This window comes from Chelmon rostratus, chromosome 8 (genome assembly GCF_017976325.1).
Source record: "Chelmon rostratus isolate fCheRos1 chromosome 8, fCheRos1.pri, whole genome shotgun sequence".
In the NCBI taxonomy this organism is placed as follows: domain Eukaryota; kingdom Metazoa; phylum Chordata; class Actinopteri; order Chaetodontiformes; family Chaetodontidae; genus Chelmon; species Chelmon rostratus.
Window position 1 is genome coordinate 12433068 of NC_055665.1, and position 14571 is coordinate 12447638.

The 14571-nt window shown below is 41.0% G+C and overlaps 1 protein-coding gene across 1 annotated transcript in view; it reads right to left on the reverse strand.

Annotated features, from left to right (window-relative positions):
* Positions 1-246: 246 nt before the first annotated feature.
* LOC121610303 (dynein heavy chain 11, axonemal) overlaps positions 247-14571 on the reverse strand; it is a 38100-nt gene continuing 23775 nt past the window's right edge. The window contains exons 56-82 of the mRNA XM_041942337.1: positions 13892-14125; positions 13584-13730; positions 13359-13472; positions 13130-13273; positions 12043-12225; positions 11812-11913; positions 11572-11706; positions 10130-10303; positions 9757-9992; positions 9485-9607; positions 6913-7117; positions 6609-6773; positions 6251-6391; positions 5804-5974; positions 5255-5377; positions 4957-5150; positions 4734-4882; positions 4526-4653; positions 3925-4152; positions 3644-3835; positions 2489-2608; positions 1655-1897; positions 1375-1557; positions 1176-1291; positions 877-989; positions 650-790; positions 247-494 (exon numbers count right to left, since the gene is read on the reverse strand). Coding sequence (XP_041798271.1) covers positions 247-494; positions 650-790; positions 877-989; positions 1176-1291; positions 1375-1557; positions 1655-1897; positions 2489-2608; positions 3644-3835; positions 3925-4152; positions 4526-4653; positions 4734-4882; positions 4957-5150; positions 5255-5377; positions 5804-5974; positions 6251-6391; positions 6609-6773; positions 6913-7117; positions 9485-9607; positions 9757-9992; positions 10130-10303; positions 11572-11706; positions 11812-11913; positions 12043-12225; positions 13130-13273; positions 13359-13472; positions 13584-13730; positions 13892-14125 — 4452 coding nt within the window. The remainder of the gene's footprint in view (positions 495-649; positions 791-876; positions 990-1175; positions 1292-1374; positions 1558-1654; positions 1898-2488; positions 2609-3643; positions 3836-3924; positions 4153-4525; positions 4654-4733; positions 4883-4956; positions 5151-5254; positions 5378-5803; positions 5975-6250; positions 6392-6608; positions 6774-6912; positions 7118-9484; positions 9608-9756; positions 9993-10129; positions 10304-11571; positions 11707-11811; positions 11914-12042; positions 12226-13129; positions 13274-13358; positions 13473-13583; positions 13731-13891; positions 14126-14571) is intronic.

Consider the following 14571-nt stretch of genomic DNA (forward strand, 5'->3'; position numbering starts at 1 on the left):
CATTCACACACTATAATGTCAGTGTCGCCATGTACCAACCAAATTGGATATAATAATAGTAAGGCAAGATTAAGTGTTTAATTGTTTTTTTTTTTTGTATTAGTAATTGTAAGAAAGCATGAACACAAGCAAAATGATCACAATAAATGATTCAATACTGTCACAATGGAAGAATAAACCTCCTTTAAAACATCTCTATTTAACACTGTTTGCAGAATATTGTCAGCAGATACTATAAAGTGTGTCTCACACAGACAGCAGCAGTGCTACTCCAGCTACAATCCACTTGGCGGGGGGCTGTTTGGTTCGGAGGTGGAAGGTCGACACATATGTGGGCCCACGCTGTTTGGTGCGGTACACCGGACATTCATAAGTGCTCTTCAGCTCCTGCTCCTCTGCAGGCACGGCTCTAACATACAGCACCGGCATAGCTGAAGTCAGATCCCTCAAAACCGCCTCGGAGATGATTCCAGACTGAGTGTCCCAGCGGGCCCCTGAGAGGACACAGGATGTGCTGTACTGTGAGGTTCACTGCCGATACTTACAGAGACGCTCATTTTACCAAAACATATGCTGTCAAAATTCTATATCACTTAATCAAGTACAGCAGGATCAGTATTAGAGGGATGTTAGATTGACTAATTCTGACCTTCCATGAAGAGTCCATAGATATAAGCCCCCTCACGTGGCGGATGTCCAAAGTCGTCTTTCGTCTTCTTTGTTACATCCACAGTCAAAGCCATCTTGTCCAGGGGCCACTGATTCTTGCGAGCAATGCTCTGCAGCACGGCTGGAAAATAAAAGTCTGCATTTTAATATTTCTGGTGCACGTGTCATATACTGTAAATCATGTTGGTATTCAGATTGTGATCTCACCAGTGAGGAAAGACTGTGGGTTGAACAGCCCCGAGAGCCAAACAACTGCTGGAAGAACCAAGTCTTGAGTCCAACTGTCCAGCTCTCGACAGCTACACGTCAGATCACTAAACCTAGCAAAACAAACAAACAGAAAAACGACATGGTATATTGTTGCTTGAAGCCTTGACAGTGTGTCTGCAATGGTCACCCTAATACAGGCTTCATGTTTGAAGATATTTTTTCAAAATGTATCAACAGAATTTGCAATGAATAATTCAGTGTTAAAAAACGCTGTGTTGTTAGGAAGGAGTAGTTACCACTGTGCCAGTGTTTTAGTGGAGGGATAAGCCAGTCTGGCCCAGGAGTCTGGAACAGAGTCAGTGAACAGGGCTGACTGCAGACTCTCCATATTGGAGGAGATGGTGAGTTCTCCCTGTCGACAAAGAAATCCTCATTAATGCCGCATGATCTTAGCAATGATAATTGTTTTTCTTATTGCGTCACAGAAGACTGTACCTTCAGGCCAAGATCCAGCTCATGAAGGGACTTCCTTATTTCTGCTAGCAGAAGATTCATGCGCTCACACTCCTGGAAACAGACTAAAATGTAGGGGTCTCGCTTTGTTGTCTTTGAGATGATCTCTGCCATGTTATACTCCTCAGGTAGCTTGTCAAGGATATCTTCAATGACAGACTTGACCTGGCAAATATAATACATATGGTTAGATTATTGAATTAGGTAGGTTATTGTATTATCAGCAGCTTCTTCTCCATAACACTTTTTTCTGCCTCCACACCTTCTCCTCTGTGCTCTGAGCTGCCCCCTCTCCTCTGCAGGAGTCCTGGGGCTGCAGTTCCAGCAGAGTCCTTAACAGGTTGTCTGAGGTGACAGTGAGGCACTCAAGCTCAGCATTTGGATGTAGCCCATACAGAGTGGGGTTCTCGGATGGGAGATGTCTGTCGATATAACTGTGGTAACCAACGTAATCCATGAACGCGGGAGCCAGGAACCCAGGACACAGAAAGAGCTCCCCTTCAAACTATGAATTTAAAATTTGAGAATCCAAAGATGAAAACACATACAGTACAGCTATTTACTATACAGCAAAAACGATGATAACGAGCATTCAACCTAAACCGCCCTCATAAATCAGGGGCTGGTAGCTTGTTGGTGAACTAGCAGAGGGCCAATCAGCAGCATCTATCAACTAAACACACCCTAAAGGGAAAAGTACCAAATAATCACCTAATAATAATTGTAGTGGAGTGTCACGCAGCAGCTCAAAGCCAAATTTGTCACAATGTACAGAGCAGTAACATGACCAAAGTGAGGGTGGAAAAATCAGAAATGGCAAAGTTTATTGCAGTTTAGGTTTGCATCCCAAGAGGGCACCCTTTACCTTAACAATTACACCACGACATTCAATACAGCTCTGTAGTGCCTTGACTCTTTGGCACAGTAAAATTTAATGTACCCAGACTTCGTGTGAATATCCAACTTAAGAAGTAGGGATTCCTGAAATATTGAAAATTATGCAATTAAACAAGTTTAAATGTACTGGTGTGGTAACACAAAAAAGAAAAAAAGAAGAATAGATTCTTCTTACATGGCAACATGAACACTGACTTACCATTTTTGGGTGCATGAACTCTTGCAGATAGGTCTTAGACAGTCTTCTATCCCAGTCGTCTGTGATGTGCCCTCCATACATGATCTCGCCAAAAAGATAACACAAGTCCTCCCAGGGCACCTGCATAGACTATAACAAACTTAGTCTGAAGGTAAATATGTCAATTCAAACATAACAAAAAATATTTGAATAATAAGCATCTTAAACTAGAAAGAAAAAAGACAAAGGTTGTTAAAATTATATCCAGGACATAATATTCCAGGATTGTCTCACATATTGCCTTCTGCACATATTAAGTGCTTATTTTTCTGCATTATGCCATTCCTCCTTTGGAACTTCAAGCCGTATCTACACGATCTCTTCCCAAATGAGCTCTTTTAATAATGATAAAAGTAGGGAAAGGTAACAAAATTATGCTTCTTTACACACACTGATCTAATGTATGACAGAAGAGCCGTTTCCTCAGGGGGAGATTATGATCCGTGAGGGTGAAGGAGGAAGAAAAGAACCTGTGATTCATAACAAATTACAAAAGCTGGAGGTTCACAATCATTTGTACCTGTATTGTTTTGCAAATTGCTTCCTTCATCAGCTCTAATTGCAGTGATCACTTATGTAGCGTTGTGAACTGTCACATTGGCTGCATGTAATTACATTTAGGATTACGCTTCATTGCCCTCCTAATGAATTCTCTGTATACGCACATACAGGTTACTGTTTGGTTAACATAATGAAGGACATTCGTTTTTGGAGGGCAGAATACCTGGGAGGCATAATTGGTTGTGACCAGAGTAATAGGAGTTCTAAGAGAAATGCATTAGGAGTTGTGAGGGGTGCAGCACCCCAAGAATGGATTTTTTTGTCTTCATGAAATAAAGCTAAATTATAGGTTGCGTGTTCATAGTTATAATAGAAGAAATGTGAAAAAGAGACAAGAATGAACGTTCTTCACAAATAACAGTGAAACAAAAGGTTCCAATGAGTAACTGGATACACTGTACTGTAATTCAACATCCCCAACAATAATTTCACTGCAAACACCAATATCATTATACATTTACTCATCTTAAGAGAGAAGTAAAAACAATTTTTACCTCCATCAACAAAAATATAAATAATATATATTTAAAAATTTTTAAATAGTGTTAAAAATACTTTGGTGTTGGCCTCTAAGTAGTTGTACAAGACAGTGGCTGAGATGGTGAGGTCTCCAGTGCTGAAGGGGTAGTTGTGGTTCCACCCCTGGGGACCAAATTTACGGCGCTCCATAACACAGGCATGAAAGAAGCAGAGTGAGAAGAACATGGAGTTGAACTCCTGTTCTCTGGAACACATATCCAGAGTGTCCTGAAAAGACAGAGAGAGAGTAATAAAAAAAAATGACAGTAAATTCTAATTAATGCATTTTTAAAAAGTATTTTAAGTTCTCAACACACTTGGCTGAAGTTGTTGAGGGCTGCATGCAGACTGGCATTCATGCCAGTGGGGGGCTCATTGGTGATTTTGATGGCATTCTCCAATATGCATCTGGGGATAACATGCTGCTCGGGGCTTGGTGCTGGTTCCCCTGTGATGAACACCCTGTAGTTTGGGTGACTGCCCACCGCTGCTGTCTCTAGAAGAGCGTCTAGAGAGGGCAGCCAGCGAGCCACGAGGTGTACATTCTGAACACATAACATTTCAAAAAGATGACCAAAAGGTTAGGGCAGATTATTGATTACTGTTGATGAAATAAGCTACTTTTTAATGTATAATATGTTTTTGTTCATTTGTGAAAGATGCATTCTAAAAAAGTGCCTTGCTACGTTCTGAATTATTAAGAAAACCCTCAGTGACTCACTTGGCTGCAGGCTTCTTCTCTGTAAAGGAGGCATTTGTGCAGCTGATCTAGCCAATTATAGCTTTTATTGAACCAAATTGAGTTTATTTCTCTTGCGCAAGGGGTGAGATGATATCATTAGGTGCATTACAGGCTGGTTAGAGGAGCAGCCTGAAGACACTGCAGCAGCCTAGTCACTGAACAGAAATGCTTCCTACCTGCAGAATGACCCAGTGCCCAAGTTCAGATGCATTCTTCAGAACCCTCTCAGCTACTTCCTCCTGCCCCTGTCCCAGGGATACGTTATGCAAAGTGCCCCGGTCAATGGAAAATCCCAGCTTCAGTCCTGCACAGGGAGAATATTTATAATGTTTTTCCTTACCAAGTGATGCGGGCTGTGCAGACAACAAACACTATGCGTAGTACCTAGCTTCTCTACATCTTTGACTGGATCCACTCCAGGTGAGAGGATGAAGAACATAGGTGTTGATGGGCCACTATCCTCATACAACCTGTCAAATTCCAGCCTGGCAGCCTCTACATATTTTGTTCCCATGCTTTCCTCCACGAAGTTCCTGCCACGATACATTGTCAAAGCTTAGTGATATACAGCACTTACAAATATGAATATGCATTGTCATTTACTTACCTTAGTGTATAGGTCATCCTATCAGGGCGAAGTGCTCTAAGTATAATGAGCTTCTGGAGCGAACTTTTATTTTTCCAGTCCTGGGGAAGTCTTTCCTTTTCAGGACAACTGGATTCAATGATCTTCCTCCAGCGCTTTGGAGAGCTCTCCACATCTCTGTCAAGTCCACTGAAGTCCTCCATTGTAGAAACTGTCTATATCCAAATAACAGATACTGTAAGACTTCTCTAAGAGTGGAAAATGTGATGCAGTGAAGACCTACTTGGTATATCACACAGGTTAACAGCGTAGACGGTACCTTAATCGCTCCCCAGGCATGTGCTGAGAGGAAGGACACAGGACTAATTCTACTAGCTTCCACAGGGAAACGTAGTAGGAAGTCAAACTCCTGAGCATCAATCAGGCCCTGCTTGAGCAGAATCTGAGGGGAAGAACCAAGAGCAGTTTGTAATGATCCATGTTGTATTGATCTCTTTTCAATCATTTCCACAATAATTTAAAACTGCAAGAAGCCTCTGGCAAAGACATTGGGCAAACTCATACAGGCTGAATCAGTGACTCTGAATGTGAAATGGCCACATGAAGGACAGGCTTCAGAGCAGCACAATTTCTATGATGAAAACAGTTGGCGCAATGACAGATAATTGCATTATGCCATCAGAACCAACCCCCTTGTCAGAACCAACTGTCTGAACAGCAGCCACAGGAGAAGGTGTGAGAGATAATCAATAGCAGCGTATGGTCCTGCTGACTGCTTTTAATTGAAGTTAATGTGGGGGCAGAAAAGTACTTTGATTGATGAGGATGACAGGAGGCCCCACCTTTGAGGCGGCCCTGAGTCCCTCACCTGGAAGGCAGTGTGTGACAAGAAGGTTAACTTGTCTCTCTCAAACAGGCCCTGGCTGGTGTACAGGAATACAGAATAGGTGATGGCCTCAGTGAGGGTGTGCACTCGGGTCCTCACATCCTCGTCCCATTCTGCATGCACCATTGCTTTGTTAAACACCGAGTTAAAGGTCTGGAATACAACCAAAAGGTGGACAGAGCTCTGATAAGGAATACAGACATATAGACAGGACCACAGTATTAACACAAGTTTGGTATAGGGGCAAAACAGCTAAGATGATTTGTACTGGCAGGGTAGTGCCTAAATATTTGTAATTATAAAAAAAACAAAGCTTACAAACTGATTTAACAAATCCAATAGAATGCTAGTCAAAGTGGACTCTGAGCATTGTTTGAAACAGAGAACGATGTGTGTCCCCTGAGAACACTTAAGGGGTAAAGGTTTCACCTTGAGAGAAAACTGGTACATGAGGTTAATCTTGCTGAGGTCATTGATGATGAAGAAGAGGAGTGACGCTCTCTCAGCTGCTGGGCGGTATAGTTCTCGAGCCTCGTTGATCTTTGTCTCATTCTCTCTGGCCTCCACCACCTGTGTGTTCCAATTGCACGAAATGAGCTATTAGGCTCTCAGTCATGCTCCAAAACCCTCTCATTACACATATTCCTAACTGCAAATCATTTGCAGCTAATGCAATAAAATGAGGCACTTGCTGTGTGACATTCAAAGACACTTGAGTGACAAAAAAACACAAGCACTTGTCTACAGTGGGACAACTGAGAGGACTGTGTTGGTGTAATAACCTCACCTTGCACTGAATGTGAGCAGCTGTGGTCTTGGTGTTTTCAAGTTGCTCCACCAGAGAAATATCACCCAGAAAATTACCCTGGGCTGTAGATAGCCGATTCAAGAGGTCATCCTCCAACCTCTTGAGCTCAATCTTGAAGTGGTTTTGCTGTGTAGTCAGCTCCATCTTGGGAAACGTGCACAAAACAATTCAGGCTTTTCTATTTGGCATTATGGACTGATGTCTTGCATGTAAAATCACTAATGAAAATTGTGTATTTTAGATTTAACAGTCTACATCTTCCATAAAAAGCATAAATATTCACCTTTAGGGCCTCCAGGTCAGGTCTTTCCTGGGACACTACCTGTCCCAGCAACTGCTCCTCCAGGCCCACAGGAGTCACGGTGAAGTTGATGAGGGTGGTCTGGGCCTGGAGCTCAGGAGGGAAATGGGGATTGGCCAACTTGGTGTGGATAATGAGTTTAAAGTTACTGTTGTATTCACACTCCTTACCCCCAATTTGAATGTACCTGGATGACAGGAGAGTGCAACTTTAAAAAATTAGCTGAAAGGAAATAACTTAAGCATTTTGTTGTTATATTCATCAAGGACTGGTCAGTGATAATAAATCTCATCTCAGAAGTCCTAAAAGTACTACAACTGAAATCTTAACATCTACTAAACTTGCATGTTGAAAGATCCATCTCCATGACAACTGAGCAAACTAGTTGATTAAAAGCTTCAGAAAAAGCTTGTCGGTGGAATTTGCGTTTGGACTAGTTTGTCAACTACAATTTCCAATGACAAGAGTGAACTTAAAATTACCACTTTGCCGAAAACATAATTGTGACTATTTTTTTCTGCTTGGCAAGAACAAAGAATCTAATTGGGAGAAAAAGCAGCAAGTTACACCTGCTGTACCTGGTTTTGTCTTCTTCCAAGTTACATTAACATGAACTTTCAAAGTGAGAAAGCAGCACATTAATGATGATTATATGATGACTCAGTGATTTAGAATATCAACAGTGCTTTCCTTTAATTGGCAGTGCAGATGATTTCAAAATATTTAGACAATGACAAAATGATCTTAACGATAATAATAATGATGCTTTTAAAAGCTATTTCTGTCCCAATGCATCTGAGACCCCGAAGCTCTCAGGTTCAAACACTGCAACTTCAACTGCTGAAAGAACTTCACTCTGGCTCTAAATGTCACTTACACTGTAGACAAATAATCTTGAAATAATATGAAAGATTATCACCACAGCAGCCAATATTTATCTGTTCCTGCATTTCAATTAAATTAGCACTGGCTTGACGAACCTGGTGGCTTTTCATTTTTCTCTAATTACCCCTTGGATGTCAGGCAAGGCCCCAATTTTACAGCACAGGTTCCTCATGGCCTGGGTCTGGTTCAACTCTATATCTTCACAAGCCAGAATTAATGTACTATTGATAGAACCATTACTCCACCAAATTAAAGTCCTTGCTGATGGATTGGCTTGTAGTCTTCCGTCAGCCATGAAAGGAATAATTAGTATTCATTACTTCACACTCTACAACATTCCAATTATTAATGAACTTCAGCTGTGGATCCCTACCAGATCCATCATGGCTGCCCCAGCAGGTTGTATTAATCATCGACAGAAACAAGTGTGTGGGTCATCTACAAGGGATAAACTTATAATCAGATTTAGTATGATGAATTGTTACGTCTGGACAGACAGGACTTCAGAAGAAGTTCAATGAACATGCGCCAAGATATTCAATATTCATGGTCATACATAGATTGGAACGAGAAAGATGTAAACATTTTTGAGAGGGAAGTCAAAGCAGAATGTCAATATGTGGTATTTTCTATTTATTCTGCTGTTGGTTGTCCCGTTTATGAAATCTGCTGGATTTTGCCTGCTGAAGGTAACTGGTAACTGAACAAAGGAAATTATACTGCAACTTTTTTGGTGGCACTATTATATGAGTAAAGTGGATTGGAGTGGGCAGCAGAAGTCATACTTGAAAGTCATACAGATTCACTAATACATGGTGTTTCAAACCAATGCCAGTTTGGATGCCATGTTATGTAACTTAACAACAGATAAGGAAAGATTTTAAATCAAGTAGGATTAGTGGTAAAGCCTTGTTCATGATTATGTGACACAAAATACCCATATGTGATCTCACGACTTGACAATAATCATTACATTATGATTTAAGATGATCCAGATGCAGCAAGCCATATCAGCGAGAGGAAAGACGGTTCAGTTATGTTATTTCCAAATAAATAAATGCAAGCAAATGCTGGAAAATGACCCATCAGCATTATGAAATCAGTGAAGCGGAACTGAATTTGCCATAATGATGGAGGGCCACAGAATTTAGTGCGTTACATGCCATCTTTTTGTCGGTGACAGGAATCTTTATACATAACCATGACTGCCCTCAATTCAGCTTTTTACACTGAGGCTCAGCTGTTCAATATTCATCACATCTAAAGAATATGAACACACAAATATACATCTATCACCCATCTTGAGGGGCCAATCAATATGTTGGCCTCAGGGATTCAGAACACGCGCAGCAAATTCATTTATAATCCAAAGAGTGGGTAATAATAATGCATTCAGTCATGTCTTACTGGTGTTTCAATGCTCAGTGAGATTCAACCATCTGGCAAACCTGCTCCTATTGTCTAACACCACAGACGCACTGGGACGACTTGGGAGCAACAGGGATACAAAAACCATACACTGATTTAAAATGTTTTTGGTGTGCAACAGCCCAATGCTAAACAGCTTCTAAAAAACAAAGAGTTAACTATTGGTGAGCCGGTTTGATGCTTCATATGCATATTTTTTAAAACAACCATGTCAATTTAATGTTGCAGTTTCACTACCAACCTTCCTCTTTTGATAGTGTTTCTGCCCAATAGAGGCTCCAGGACTGGGTCTAACTTTTCTGGCAGATTTTCTATCAGAACTGTTTCGCCACAGGCAACGGCTTGCTCAATCACATCTAGATACCTGCTGGGGAAAAAAGGGAACTGAGTGAAAAAAAAAAAAAAACATAAAAAATGTATTTTGACATGCCCATTTCATGATATATTAGCAGTTCCAGTAATATTCAAATAGGACACGGTGATAGTAAACAAATGAAAGATAGCCCGTCTCACCCTCCCTGTCCCAGCTGCACCACCCTCAGCTCTGAACCCAGCCAGTTTCGGATCCACTTGATGCCCTGCTGCTGTGGGTCAATGATGAGTGGCCAACGCTCACTGGTGGTCAGGATGGCAGCGTTCTCAGTGGACATCCTATCATTTGGCAGGCCCTGGTTATGCCAGGCAGCCACAGTGGCATCATCTGTAAGCATGAGGATTGGATCCAGGCCGTCTGTCAGGGGTACAGAGACCTGGAACAGAAACAGAGGGATGATGTCACTCTAGCTGGAGCGCTGTTAGCTCCAGTTCACAGATTCTGCTGTCAATGTTTGTTGTTTACTCTCTAAACAACTGATGTGTAAACAACCATAACAATTGGTGACCTCACCTTCTGAGACTGAAGGAAAGGGATCCATGCGTTATTTAGGAGGTCCACACGATACTGCCTGGTAAAGTAACCCATGTAGGAGACGAATGCTGAAGTGATGAGGACATCACCACACAGGGTTTTCTTTTGCTTCTGATACTGAACAATTGCCTGGGACCAGCGTTCCTTCTCTGACTGAAATTCACAAAGTCCAGACTTCAATATCATTTTAAAAATACACAGGAGACACACAAAAAAATCAAGCCCATCAGTGGACAGTTTTGCTTTACACTGCAGGGAAATGTATAAGCTGGGCACCTTCCCACTCCATTTATTCTACAAACTAAGAAGATGTAAGCAATAAAGCATACAAGTGCAATTCCCTTAAAATGGCTTTGGAAGTTTGGCTGTAGATTCACTCAGCATCAATTTAGCATTAATTTAAACCTTCAATACCATGACTGTGACAGCAGTACAACAATAAATCATGCATGGCATTTTCTTACAAGGGGCTGTGGATCTAGAATATGTCACATAATAAATTCTCAGACAGTTAAAAATCACTATAATTTTACTCTAATGTATTATGGATTGCTTGTAATATCACTCAGTCTGGGGAGAGACATTGTTAATTTCCAACAGCTGTTGAGGCTTTGAGGTAAGTTAATGATTAAATATAGACGGCCTGATTTATTAGTCTGAACACTATTGCTTCCAGGTCAATGCCATAAAGACAAAACATTTATCTTGATATGCTTAAAAGCCAAGCTGTTCCATGCAAACCACATTTATTTTCTGGAACAAGAAAGTCGAACTTATAAAATGGCCACTGAAATGGGCATCTTTTATTTCATATTAGCATCTATAAGGATAATAGACACTGTAGCCTGAAAAAGGAATGCACAGAAATGCAGAAGATATGCAACATGAAACATTTATATATTCCATATATTCCAGAACTTCCACTTAATACTTTTTCAAATTGTTAAAAAAAATCTTGAGTGAATAATTATTGTGTCATTATTGCACAAAAATGCGCACACACACATACACATGCTGTGTATACAGTATATACAGTAAATACACACGCAACCTGTCTACTGCACTGACTGAGAGCAGTGGTAGTGTAGTGTTCTTGTCATCTCTCTTCCTTTCCCCATTTGGAAGCCATTCAGCCAGGCAGTTGCCCAGTTCAGCCATGCGTTTTCTGTGGTCCAGCCCTCTCTACCTGTCTCACAAGTCTCCAGTATGCTGCTGGGCCAGGCTGTAAAATCTCCCTCTGCCTGATCTACTCACACAACTGTCAGGCTATCTTGCCAGGACATAACAACTTCTAGTCCAGATTACTGATGCAATTCGATTACCAGAGCCTCTCCATGCACGCCTCCGGTAAATTGACAGTTTACTTTATGCCAGGTCAACCCCAATGACACCACCAAACTCCTCTATCTCTCCTTGTTTACCTCTAAGCCCTTGACTAGTCGGTTGGCCAATTCTATGGTCTGGTCGGTACGCGTCACCTCCTCCTGACAACTGATTTTCTCAGCTGTAGCCCTTTCAAACTGAGCTGTTAGGCTCTGGAGGGTGGTATCAAGATCCTAAAGAAACAAATCAAAGGAAGCCATGGAAATTAGAAACCATTAAAAAAATCTTGCTTTTAGACTTAGCGACTTAATTAAGTATAACAATAATGTTGTACTCACCACCAATTTCTTTTGAACTGCTAACAGTTTGGCTGTTGCTGTTTCCAGTTCTGTATTAGCTTGTGACAATGCATGCCTCTTTGGAATGACTTCACAATAAATCTGTGAAAAAAAGGTGTATGTTACGAAAAAAAAAGGCTACAAACTCAAGAACACATTTTCTTGCAGAAAATAGAAGAAAATGTATTGACATTTATTAAAACTACAACCCATCTAAAGGCATTGCCTGACCTCATAGTATCTGACAATATTAATGGTCCAGGCACAGAGACCAGCTGCAGCTGTAGATTTGGTCCGAACTAGATCAGGGTGGAACTCTGGGTTTCTCAGATACTCTTGTTTAACCACAGCCAAACAGGTCTCAGGGATGTGTTCCTTGTCATACGATATCAGGGCCTGCAGGAAATCGTCCACCTGACAAACATAAACACAAAACCAGTGAATACATTCATACTTTCATTGGCATTGTGGACTCATAGCAGTCAACAATAAGGTGCTGTCACAAAGACTTCCCTAATTAATAAAAACTTAAAATTAGACACATACAGAACATGTGACAAATCAAAACAGCTTAATGCAACTCTATACTATTTTTGCAAATAAGATTAGACAAGGATTCATTAAATTCCACACAACTTAAATCTCTGTTGTTATGTGAAATGTATTAGTGACACTGGTATGGACCAATACATAAAGTGCAAGGTTTGGCACTCAAAGATCTCTCATAGATTCTATATAGTCATAATGAGAAAGCATAGTGACCTTACGCTAACTACATGAATCCATTTAGATATTCACATAAAATATAAAATGTATCATCCTGAATGGGAAAGCTTTTTTGAGTATTCAAAAAACTCTTTATCTTTAAAACCATTCTAATTGTTCCATACTGAACCTTTCCTGTTTTCACCTGTTGGCCACCAATAGCCACACACTGCTAAGGACCACAGTTAAAATTAGCTTTTTAGCTTTTTAATAAATCTGATCAACCAATCCCTACACTGAAAAACCTACCACATATAAAATGCTAAAAAATATGCTGTTTGGACCGAAAGAACTGATCCCCATTTCAAACAAAATTCTACTGGCAATATAAGAAACAAATACATGCCTTTATGGCCACCCTTGCATTAATATCAGCTAGAGGTTGAGAGTCAGATTGATACACTTGCTCTCCTACCAACTGAGCATATTCATAGAGCCATCCAGCTGTAATGTGAGCATTGGAGAGATGTTGGGCAGGGCCAGGGTCAAGGCCTACACACAAATTAGATTGGCATTAATCAGGCAGATGTGATTGACATGATGACAGCTTAACCTTGCCCATGAAGGCCCGCGCCGCCTTCCAGCTCCGATCCTTAGGCACTCGACCGCGGGGAGCTAGCAGAACCATCACAGCTGCTGCTACATTGATCACTGCAGCTGGAGGGTTTGGAAAAGCCTTCAGTTCAGTAAGATTCACCTGAAAAAAATTAAAAATATTGCATGGACTTTTTAGAATGACTGAAATTTGATAGAATTTTGTCCAGGTTGATAAAATGAAGCACCTTGTTGAGGGTGTGCAGTGCTGCTGTGGCAGCTGTCAGCGATGGCTCTGCCTTGGCTAGGTCATTTTCACAGTCTTTCTGTTTGATTGAGACTTCTGCCTGGATGACGGCAACCTGTACACAGCAACCACAATGAACTAAATCACAAAAAGTGTGTGTAGTAAATGGTGTGATACGGTGTGCTACATTTTCATGTGGCACGAAAACCAGTGTGTGATGTCTCACCTTTTGTGCCTCGACATCTGCAGCCTCTCTCTTGCTGCTGACCCTTTCAGTCTGCAGTCCAATCTTTGTAATTAGAGCCTCAATATTCTGTTTTTTAAAGGTCAGCTCAGCCTCTTGGGATGCCAATTTAGCTTTTAGATCCTCAACCTGAAACAGAGAAAAAAAGTATTGCACATACAGTGATGCAATCAATGTGTAATATCCTGAATATTAGGGAAAAACCCAGTGCTGTTTAAATGACACAGTAATAATATTCCTAATTTTCAACCTCAGCCTGGTACCCTACAGTATATAATACAGAGGCTTACCTGAGTAGCAGTAGTTTGGAGTTTTTGAAGGCCACTGTCAAGCCGGTTCATCTTGTGCTGGAGCTCAGCCTGACTCTTCTCCAGAAGGTTCCTGTACAGGGTGATTTGCTGGAGAAAGCTCTTGGGGGTGGTGTAATTGTACCTCTTCTCATTGCGCTGGTATTTTTCACTTGCTTGGTTGACACTGGTGTGAACGTAGGCCATGAAAAGACTGATGGATTCCTGGACGGCAGGCTGTAAAAATAAGCAGACAAGGGGGGTGAGGGGAGAACAGGGTGAGCTGGATTGAGTAGAGTTTAACATCCCCAACCTGATGGGGACTGAAATATTATCTTCATAAATTTTGAATTCATCTGCAAGTTTTGATATCTTACTTGGCTGGCCCTGACTTACTCAATCTGAAATTTAGGTGCAGCTAGCAGGAATGATTAGGCTTTGAAATCTCTATGAAAATAATGCGTTTAGACCACTGACATGCAGCTTGTAAAACATGCACACTGTTTACATTATCTCTGATGTCCTCCAACTTTCTAAACACTGTCTACAGATGCTGTTGTACTACAGTCCAACGATTCATCATATGGTGCTCAATGACACAGAGCTTCTATTAATCACACAGTTAGTGATCAATTAAAGCAAAAACAAATGAGCAGAGAATATAAGGATCAAACCTAGCCATA